Source organism: Mesoplodon mirus (assembly GCF_964341445.2).
Source record: "Mesoplodon mirus genome assembly, chromosome: 9".
Taxonomy (NCBI): domain Eukaryota; kingdom Metazoa; phylum Chordata; class Mammalia; order Artiodactyla; family Ziphiidae; genus Mesoplodon; species Mesoplodon mirus.
The window spans coordinates 95,892,576-95,904,276 of NC_138985.1; the positions used below are offsets into that span (position 1 = coordinate 95,892,576).

At 41.1% G+C, this 11,701-nt stretch overlaps 1 protein-coding gene across 1 annotated transcript in view; it reads right to left on the reverse strand.

Annotated features, from left to right (window-relative positions):
* Nucleotides 1-5,888, reverse strand: part of CHCHD3 (coiled-coil-helix-coiled-coil-helix domain containing 3) — a 292,068-nt gene extending 286,180 nt beyond the window's left edge. Inside the window, exon 1 of the mRNA XM_082632960.1 lies at nt 5,646-5,888. Within this exon, the coding sequence (XP_082489086.1) occupies nt 5,646-5,726 (81 nt within the window). The 5' untranslated portion in view covers nt 5,727-5,888. The remainder of the gene's footprint in view (nt 1-5,645) is intronic.
* Nucleotides 5,889-11,701: the final 5,813 nt, after the last annotated feature.

Sequence of the window (11,701 nt, forward strand, 5' to 3'; positions counted from 1 at the left end):
AACCCCTTAAGACTGACTCCAATCCTCTCAATTCACAAGTGAGAAAAAAGAGGTCCTAAGTAACATCCAGCTACTGGTAGCATCAGGACAGCAACCAGTAACCCCCATTCTCTAGTCCAGTGCCTTCTCCACTATAAAATAATATACTCCTTAATCACACACAATAAAGTAAAAATGTATCACTTCCTCTTAAAGAAATAAAATGAGCCTTATTAAGTTTTAGAATCTTAAAACTATTTTAACTGATATATAATTTATATAGTTTACTCAATATATAAGGTTAATATACTGCATAATATATATCTAATGTACCATATTAACATAGTATGCTGCAATGTAAATATGTATATTTTATATTACATATGATATATACTATGTATTATATCATATAATACATATATTATGTTATATATGAATATAATTTACGTGTTTAAAGCTAATATATATAAAGCTAATGAGACATATATAATTTCATATGTTACAAGAAGCTGGCCCAGAATAGAGGAAGAAGCACTGGTCACCTACTAGCTATATAACCCTCAGTGGGCCTCACTTTCCTCATCTGAAAACAGTGAAAATAACACCTACCACTGGAGTTACAGCGGAAGGATCCCAAGATGCACTGCAGACTACAACATGCTACACAAATACCTGGTAGAGTTATTACTAGTACAACTCCAGCCATTAAGACTTCAACAGGTCATTCATCTCGGTTCACGTTCATCAGCTCCACCCAAGTTTGTAATGAGCTCCTTCTCTACGTGGTGTATGAAGACCAGGCCTACAGCTACTGCCAGAAGCAGCTACGTTAAGTCCAGGTCAGAGTATATACGGTGCCCATTTATCCCTCTCTGTGCTCTTTGCATAGTAAAGGTACAAGTCTCTTTCAATATAAACATTAATTATTTCTTATTTCATTGTTAACTTTTTATTTGTCTGGCTTATCTGATGCTTCAAAACTTCCTACTTAATGTCAAATTCAATCAATTCAAAACATTTCCCAATAAGGCCTTTGGTTGTACCTCAGTAAACTGATAAGCATGTCATCCAAGGGAACACAACTCATTTTTTAAGTTGATAAACACGTTGCAGAGTTGCCTTGAGAGACAACCTCTTTTTTGTCCTTAGAATCGTTCACACACGTATTCTCAGGCCCTTCCAAAGGAGCACCCATGGAAGCCTGCAGTTGCACCTCTGCTTACTCAAGCATGATCTACCCTCTCCCCAGTCCAGTCACAACTATGCTGACAGAGGGCAATAGCTGGGCTACACTTTGTATCTCAAGCTGATACTCACTGAGCTGACCTCCCAGCTGCAGTAATAAGTTCAGGCCTGCACTCTCACCTGATCTCCTCTGTGAACTGGGGGACTCGCTTGTGAAGCAGCTGACAAGATTTAGAGATGCTGGCCTGGGTTATACGCACAATATGTAGCTGGAGAACAACTCTTCTTTGTGATGCAACCTGACCCCAAAAGGGGTCAAAGGTAAAACACAAGCTTCTGCAAGAGCCGGACAAGCAGCCTCCGTATAAGCAGCAACTTCTTTAGGAAACATCTTTCCTTAAACAGGGTACGTCTTTCAAAAAATCTTTTTTCCTATTTAAAGATCTATACCTACTATACCTGGTTTCCAGACATCTCTGGAATCTCCACCAAGGCAAACACCAAGTGCAATTTACAGAAATCATTTGTAGCAAAGAAACACATACATTAATGCTAGAATTATGCCCTGGAGTCCATGGATTCAGGAGTCTATGGATTAATTCCTCAATTGTATGCAACATTTTCTGCTTATTGCATTATTCTGGGTACAGTCCGTAGCCTACAGATGTACAATAGTCTGTGAACTAAAAGTTAAGAACCACTGTTCTAATATAAGGGAGAACCAAAAGAAGAGGGCCTGCCAGCAGAGCTGAATTCAGTTCACTGACTTTGATTATCCACCCTATTCTCTACTGCTCCTGAAGACAAATTTAAGTAAATGGGACTTGCCAATTTTCAGTCTGTACTACACCCCATACCAACACGTGCCCCAGACAAGAGGAAAGGGTTGTGTCATCTTCTGTAGTCTTCCCAACCACCTTGGTTGGTCTTATCTAAAATCAGCACAAGTACACCACTCAACAACCCAGAATCTAGTGTTTCCTCAGAAACAAGAGACTGCCTGAGATGGACAATGATAAAGTATTTCTACTTCCAAGGAACAGAGTAAAAGGAGGAAGAGAACTCCTTTTTAAGTTGCCCCTCTCCAAGAGGTTGAGATAGGAACCACCTGAGACAAACAAATTAGACTCTCACCTCCATAATAGGCTTTCTTCAACTTCTTCCAGGTGTTTCTTATCAAACTGATTAAAGGACTCAGACCCACTTTTCTCACTTGGTCCTCTTTCCACGTAACACAGGTCATTTTCTTTTCACCTACCATTTCAACACAAAGGCTTCAAAAACTGCCACTGGGCTTCCATGGTGGCGCAGTGGTTGGGGGTCCGCCTGCCGATGCAGGGGACACGGGTTCGTGCCCCGGTCCGGGAGGATCCCGCGTGCCGTGGAGCGGCTGGGCCCATGAGCCGTGGCCGCTAGGCCTGCGCGTCCGGAGCCTGTGCTCCACGGCGGGAGGGGCCGCAGCGGTGAGAGGCCCGCGTACCGCAAAAAAAAAAAAAAAAAAAAAAAAAAAACCTGCCACTATTATTTGGAAGACATTACTCCAAAATACTTACTTAAGGGAGACTATTCTATACTATCATATACACATGTATAATTTTTAGCTTATGTCTGTAGTTTATCACTTGTGTTCTTTGCATTTGTTATTAGTGGAAAACATGAACTTCTACCATCTGTATGAAAATCCTAGAAAGCTTATCATGGTAAATATATACACAAGAGATTCATGGAACCTAAAGTGGAAAGGGACCAGTCAACTACTCCAACAACATTCCTCAGGACTCCCAACGACTGACTGGACTTGTAGCCTCTGTTAATGGACCCTCTCCAGGATCCTCAGCCAAATCCCACGTGAAATAACTCAGGGGCTCTCGATTGCTAATACTTCCCAAAGCACAGGTTGTGTTCCACATAAGTATCCTTGCTACCATAACTGGCTCCTGTGAATTTCAGCTTGCAACTTCATGGCCAGTTGCAGAGATTAGTTTATGCCTGGAAAACATGATAAATATTACTTTGAAAATGATACCTATCGAAGCTGACATTTGCTCTGGAAGAGTTCACTCACAGCTTTGATGTTTCAGATAAACTTGTGAAAGACTGAGTGGAAGGCACGCTTCCCAAGCAGGCACAGCAGGTGCTCTGAAAAATCCTATTAAGCACATGTAATATGAGTAATCAAAATGCTTGGTCTTGGGAGAGGAGGGCAAAGCAAGAGGGTTGCCTTTCATCCAACCCATGAGTTCAAAGTTGGAATCAGGTGTAAGAATACAGGTTCTTTTATGGAAGGGGGGAGGGGGAGCTGTTGACTGCTGAGGGTAAGGGGAAAGAGAAAACCAGGACCCAATAAATACCATGAAAATAACACCTGGTAAGTGAGAAGAAACTTTAAACTTAACATTGTAAGTAAGCCCTTTAATTGCTAACTGCTGAGGTTCTCAGCAAGAAAAATCTGGAAAAATGTGATCTATTAATAAATGCAGCCTAGTTACTGAAAACCTTATGTTGTTTACTCAATATTACCCCTTGTATATTAAGATAAATGAAGATGAAATTACTACCCTTATCAGTGGAACACAAAATTGGTTTTCCAGCAGCAACTGAGTCTGCTGCATTGTTGGCACACTTTTTTTTTTTTAATTAAAGCTTTATTGTTATGAAAAAAGGTAACCACAGGTGATATGGTCACAGTGGTCCAAAAGGAAATGCTCTAAACATAGAAGCAGGAGGCCTGGAAAAGTGGTGTACACAGAAGTAAGGGAAAATTATAAAAGAAATAGGAGTTATTCTCTTCATGAGAAACTAACAAAAGGGGTCCAAAGAGGGCAAATTTGGTAAAGCCAAAAACCACAAGAGAGAAACATATGTAGTGTGTTTAGGTGTTACTGTTAAGGTGAACACATTTTCTTTTAATTTTTATTGTAGTTGATTTACAATGTTGTGTTAATTTCTGCTGTACAGCAAAGTGAATCAGTTTATACATAAACATATAACCACTTTTTTTTTTAGATTCTTTTCCCATATAGGCCATTACAGAGTATGAGTAGAGTTCCCTGTGCTATAAGCAGGTTCTTATTAGTTATCTATTTTATATATAGTAGTGTGTATATGTGGCACACTCTTATTCTTACGAGTGATGGCATAAATGTTAGACAACTGGGCATATCTGGAATGTCTTCCTCAGCCAAGCTGAACTAACCTATCTGCAATTCAACACTGAAGTGTGGGCTTCATCAGCACTATGTTTCAATCAACTGAGCTAAAAACACTGGCTCACTCATGACACTGAGACTTCCCCTCAGGAGAAACAAGAGGACTGTTTCAAGCTAAGAAAAATATAAAGATCAGCTTAAAAACATCTAGGGCTTCCCTGGTGGCAGAGTGGTTGAGAGTCCGCCTGCCGATGCAGGGGACGCGGGTTCGTGCCCCGGTCCGGGAAGATCCCACATGCCGCGGAGCGGCTGGGCCCGTGAGCCATGGCCGCTGAGCCTGCACGTCCGGAGCCTGTGCTCCGCAGCGGGAGAGGCCACAACAGTGAGAGGCCCGCGTACCGCAAAAAAAAAAAAAAAAAAAAAACTTTCTGAGGTCAAATTGCTTTATCTACTAGGATCAGGCATCATACTTCCAAAAATGTGAGGCTCTAAATTCAGGTGCAGCGGAGACTGTGTTAATGAAATTAGTGCTGGTATGCTGACACCCTAGAGAAAAATCAAGTTTTCAGTTAATGTATCAAGCATATTCAGGGGGCATTTAAAAATTCTCTCCAATGTCTTGGACAGAACAAAGCGTACTACTCCTAGTGGTTCGAAAACTTGCAATCCTATCTCAAGTCCTATCAGGCTGGCAGACACTAGTCTTGAAGCCACTGGGCCTAGTCCAAAACTTAGGCACAGCAGGCCACAGACGAGGGGCCTGGAAAAGATAAGATGTCAAGTGAAAGAAAAGTGAAGGGAGGGAGAACGAGAAGTCACCCGAGGCAGGGCCGAAAAGTGTGTGTGTCGGGGGAATGGCTGCTGTCAGTGGGAGAGTACTAAACAACACAGGAGATAAAGGCTTCCTTAAAAGTCCAGTTCATCCTGAGAGAGGCCTTGTGGGCAGTGCAAAAGCAGGCTTTGGAGTCTGAACCCAGGAGAGGACAGACAAGCCCCATTTCACAGATGGGTACAGTGAGGAAGGGGTTTCAAATAAAGTCCCAAAACTACTGAGCAATACAGTCTACACTGGACTGTGAGCCCTTGGAGGGTCTAAAGCAACCTGGCATCCGCCAGCCGCCCCAGCACAGTGCTCAGCACTTGGCCCACAACCCGCAAATATCTCTGAATGGATGTCCCACGTCTTGAAAAACTTCAAACTTCTTTGCAAAGAACTCAGCTTCGGGCCGGACAACACTGGGGTGCCGGACGGAGGAAACCAGGCTGAGCGGAACCCGGAAAGGCCAGGTCCGAGTCCGAGTGCTGGCCCTCCGCCCGCCCACTGTCACTCACCCGGATGCCCTTCACCACGGTGATGTTCTCATTCTCGTCCGCCTCGAAAGTGACCCGGCGGGTGCTAGCCGTCCCGCCCATGGCTTCTTTTTCTGCGCCCTCAGACACCTAGCGCGGACCCACAAGCACCACAGGCCCCACGCGCACACAAGCGCGTGGACACGCGCGGACTCTAGCCTTGCACAGGAGGAGCAAGGCCACGACCCCGAGAAGCAAGGAGAAGCCGCCGGTCGTGAGCTGCCGCCTCTTCCGGTCACGCGCCAAAACAGAGCTGCCACCTATTGGTCGACGATACGAACGGCCCGCCTCTCCCCTGGAGGGGCGCTCGGATTGGTTGGCGCGGACCCGGATGCTATGGCAACAGGTGGTTCCTGACAAGGTTCCCGGAGCCCACTGGGTGTATTGGGAATTGTAGTCTTGATCTGGTACGATGGGTGCTGGTACTTTCTCGTCCTTATACAGTGAGCGCCAGAGGAGCATCGCCTTCTGGGAGTTGTGATCTTGACTGCAGAAACGGCGTCTAACTGGGCAACTTTCAAGGAAGTTCATTCATCTGACAAAGCACGCTTTGAGGATAGTATTCTAGAAGTTTAGGCCAGCGAGTTAGAAGATGTAATCTCTTTCCTAAAGGAACTCACCGTTTAAAGAGGGAGATGCACTCTCGTAATAGAGCCATTCCTAGATTCCTGTAAACAAATCCCCGAGGCAAAACGTAGCCTTTCTTTTTTAGTCTTAGCCAGTAAAAAATACAAAACAACAACAACAAAAAAACCCCACTGCATTTGGCCTGTGGCTTTATTTCATGAACTATGTACTTTTTATTTCTTTTTTGTAAAGTAAAATTTTAAATATTATGGTTTTCAAATCTGCATGTGAGAAAACAGAGAAAATTATTTATTAGCACCAAGCATGCAGAGCATTCACTTTTGTGTGTCTCCTTCCACCTCAGTTACATAAGCTAGTTAGACCATAATAAGAAGAGGCAGAGAAAAGTGATAGCCAGAGATGGTGTAAATTCGTGGAGGAATTAAAACTACATCAGAAAAAGTTGAGGAGTTTTATTTTGGAAAGTGTCTAGGTTAGTATGTCACCTCTACAAGACACATAAATAATGTTTAAGTTGTCTACATACACATTTAGAAATTATTTTTTGCTAAATATTCTGTGACACGTATAAATTTACCTATATGACCTTAGTCTTACAGAGGCATATGTATTCTCTTTAGAAATAAGGTTAGTGATGGTATTATCTTCAGGTAGTCCCTTTCAACATTAAAGGCAGCCAGCCACAACACAGCATGCATCCTCTTATTCCAAAGGTATACACGAAAATGCAGTAACATTTTTGAGCTCCAGTTATGTGCTGATTTATTACTATAGAAATCTTTAGGGCAGAGACTATGTCTTTTTCACCTCTGTATCCCTGGTCAGTGGCAGAGTATTGAGTTTATTACATGTCATCATTTTGTTCTTTTCAACATATACATATCCAAATTGTACTATGCTACTTTGCAGTTTTGAGACTACATGTTACTTTGTACCTGTTCTCAAGTTGTATAATATGTTTCAACCTTCTTTCTATAGGAAACTAAAAATCCCAGGAATTATGTTTTTCATTTCTTTGGGACCTCCCCTCCACAAATATACCCTCCTAATTATACCCCAATATATAGCATGTATTGGAGGTTCTACATAAAACAGATGCACAATAATTTCTTACCAAAATAACTAATTACAAAGAAAGAGTTCCTTGGAGGAAGTAGAGAGATGGAGGAACAGCTAGTTATCTTGAATATACTTATCTCCTTAAAATATTAAATGAATTCTTTCAACCAAATAAAGATGAAGTAGGCTAATCATGAGAAGGTAGTGATGAGAAGGTAGTACAAGATACAGAAACATGTAAGTGGTCTTATCAGGCAATCTAAAAATACTTCAGATATACAATAAAGTTTTTTTGTTTTGTTTTGTTTTGTTTTGTTTTGTTTTTGCGGTATGCGGGCCTCTCACTGTTGTGGCCTCCCCCGTTGCGGAGCACAGGCTCCGGATGCGCAGGCCCAGCGGCCATGGCTCACGGGCCCAGCCGCTCCGACAATAAAGTATTTTTAACTGTAGTGGATTTTGAAAGTCCTCATCACAAGAAAAAAAAGCTGTAACTATGTATGGGGGACTGACCTTAGCTAGACTTACTGTGCTGATCATTTCACAATATAGACAAATATTATGTTGTACCCCTCAAAATAATATAATGTTCCATGTCAGTTATACCTCAATTTTTAAATTTTAAAAATTAAAATACTAGAATTCGTAATCCATTCCAATCAACATTACAAAGAAACCCTCTGAATTAAAAAAAAAATCTTATCTTGGAAAAACACCTACTATAACCATAGTATTCTATCCATATTAAGTACAAAGCCAGGCCATGCCTACAGCCCCTTCTAAAGAAAACTTCTTGAGATACCCAGAACCTGTGGTCTCCCCTTCTCTCTGGTCACAGCTTATTAGTGATCATCTAACCCAAAGGCAGCATATATTAGCCAGAGAATTATGAGCTAGAATGTGAAGCTTTGCCCAAACAAAAATCATAGCTAACACTTGAGACAATCAGATTCTCTGTATCTTTTTTTCTTTCTCGCCTCTATTTAAACTTGAAAATTCAGAGCACAGAAAAAAAATAGCAAAGAGAGAAGCTGTGATACTGAGTCAGAACCATGAGGCAAACTAAAGATAGGTGGAAACAGAAATGGTAAGGAGAATTAAAGGTATCCGTATTGGAAAATAAGTACAACTATCTCTATTTATAGATAATGACATTGTAAATAGAAAAGTCCCAGGAAATCCACTAAAGTCTATTGGAACTAATTTTTTTAAAGTTCAGCAAGATTGTAGGATAGAGGGGCAACATACAAGAATCAACTGTATTTCTATATACTAGCAATTAACAAATCAAAATTAAGAAAACAATTTCATTTATAATAGCATAAAAAAACAATTCAAATGTTCATTAACTAATGACTGAATAAAGAAAATGTAGTATATCCAGACAACAGAATATTATACAGCAATAAAAAGGATTGAAGTACTGGCATATGCTACAATATGCATGAACCTTAAGAACATTATGCCAAGTGAAAGGACAGACACAAAAGACCACATACTGTATGATTCCATTTAAATGAAATGTCCAGAATAGGCAAATCTATAGAAAATGAAACCGATTAGAGTTGTCAAAGGCAGGGAAGGGGTGAGATGGGGAGTGACTTCTGGTTGGTGCAAAGTTTCTTTTTTGTGGGGTGATAAAAATGTCCTTAGATTTTAGTGATGACTGTACAAATCCATAAATATACTAACATTCATTAACTAACACTTAAAACGGATGAACTTTATAATATGTGAATTACATATCAATAAAGCTGTTAAAGAATGTATAGCTATCCAAATGTGATAGAAGTGTATTTATTATTCAACAAAGTCCAAAATGGGGGTGGAGGTTAAAGAAAAAGAAAGAAACTGTGGGAAGCTTCAAGGTGCTGAAAAATAAGCCAATCAAAAGAGAGACTAGAATAAAACAGACCTTCAAGGGACTTCCCTGGAGGTCCAGTGTTTAAGAGTCTGGCTTCCACTGCAGGGGTGTGGGTTTGATCCCTGGCCAGGTAACTAAGATCCCACATGCCACTGGGTGTGGCCAAAATGAACAAACAAGCAAAAAGAATTAGCTTAATGTCCTACAAGTAACAGAGTATTGTAGTGAAGACCCACAAGTCCAGAAGCTTCTAGGATTGCCTGGGGTTCAGAAAGGCCTTCTCACTGCAGTTTTTGTAATGGCTGGCTCAATCAAAACACCTAGTCTTCCTCAGCCCCAGCTGTTCCATGTTTCGTAGGTTCTTACCAAGGAATCTTCCTAATCACATGAGGACTACTCAAATATCTACAATAATACAACATAATATTTTCTTCAGTCTCGGAACATGAAACCAGCACTCTAAGTAAAAACATTGGATGTACACAGTTTACTTGGATGCCACGTGGAGAACTAGTTTGATTCTTCATCAATCTTAGCTTGACCATCAAGCAATATTACCTTCATCCTGAGTGATTTCTTACTTTTCCACCATGTTGAACCTGTGGAATTAATGCTGCAGATAAACAAAAAACAAACAAACAAAGAAATGCTTTTGCTGTCAAAATTCCAATCATCCCTAATGGCCCCCCTCCCCTGAAAACAAATCCACCCAGTCTTCCAAATCACTATAACAAACAAAACTCCAGAAGGAAGAAGGTTTGTACTACATACTTTTCAATCCCAACTTTAAACAAAAAGTTGCAGAAGGAGAAATCCTGGTGTACAGGATTGTATGTATTGATTGTAGTACAATCAATATAAGGACATTCTGAAAATATGGACTAAAACTTATCTGACAAGCCATAACAGGACATCAGCCTTAAAGCCTTCCCAACCAAATATTATATGTAGAATCATATAAAAAACAGTGAAATCCTAAAATAGTGGTTCTCAACGTACGTGGAGGCTGGGGCACAAGTGTGCTTACGTGACATATTTTTTGAGTACAAGAATTTAGGGCAGCACACTTGAAAAGATTATAAAACCCAAAATAGCATGAAACAAGTCAGCATTACAATTACAAGGCATTCACAGGTACAGTATAAAAATGTTTCTCTGTATCTTTGAAAGTATCCACAGTAATGGCACAAATCACGTGGTCTCACTTTAGTATCCCATCGCTGTTGAAGTAAAACCGATTACTGCACTACCCATGCATCTAGTAAAATCGTGAGGCTTAATAGTACCCTTTGCCATTAATTTCTTGTTCACAATAAGTTGTATACGCTGTGCCACATTGTGTCATAGGGTAGACTCTGGTGAACAACCTGCTTAACAGACATATATACAGTTAAAATAAATTTTACACATGGACTGTAACTTGGCAATGCACCAAGATTTCCTGGTACCTTTGGCATAGAGATTATTCTAGAATAAAGTCTCAACAAATTTATAGCAGTTTTCTAAAAGGCAATTCTCTGCCATTTCCTGGACAGTCTTCTGTTATATTGTTTTCATTTTCATGTTTTTTCCCCTCATCCTACGTTCATCAGAATATAGTGGCTAAAATACTGAGGGTTGCTATCTGGGCATGGGAGGAGAAATGCCAGTGAGTGGGTAAAGGTCTGCCCAGGGAGTGAGAGACCAACCCATCCTAGCTCCTGTCTTGTCTACTCTCAAGCCCGGCAAGGGTCCCAGAGCCCTTGATTTCCTTTGTGTTGGATTTGGAGTGATCATCTCTGACAAGCAGAGCCCAAGTCAGAAGAGGCTCATTTCTCATCTCTAATCCTTAAATAGACACAAATATCCCATCTGTCATCTCTCCCGAATGGCTCCTCTGGCCTTGATGAATTTTCAAACCATTTTTATTTGAGAGCACAGGGACATTCTCCTAACCTTTTAACAATACCTACCTGTCATGGATCTTGAGAGATTTCTGAAATGCAGGCTGTTAGCCTCTTTACTTCCAAATAAAAAATGCTTGAAATGCATCAAGGTTACATGAGCACTTCTGCTGTGATGTTGGACAGGCAGAGAAATGCCTGTTTACTGATGCTGATGGTATAGAGATGTCCCTAAGTACACATTCTACAAAGTGGTCCTCACCCGCAAGTGTTGTCTTCTTTGGTTCCACTTTTGCCCCGGCTCAGAGGGGCACCCAAGGAGGGCACTTCAAGAGCACCTCAACTCCAGTGAAACTCTGTTCTACTCACATCTTCCAAAGCACAGGGTATCCCACCCTCAGGCTGGAACAAGAGTCTGGACAATGCAATTCATTTATTAGGAATCACAGGATTTTCAACTGGAAGTGACCTGGACAACCATCTAATCTTCCTCTTTTTGTTTCTCAGAGAGGCTGAGTTGCTCAAGACCACACAGCCTCCTTACATCAGAGCCTGAGAATATTCCAGATCTCTAGTCATTCAGTTTAGTACTTTGCCACCACCTCGTGCTGCTCTCCCATGAGAAAGTACCCTCACGGGGTTTCCCT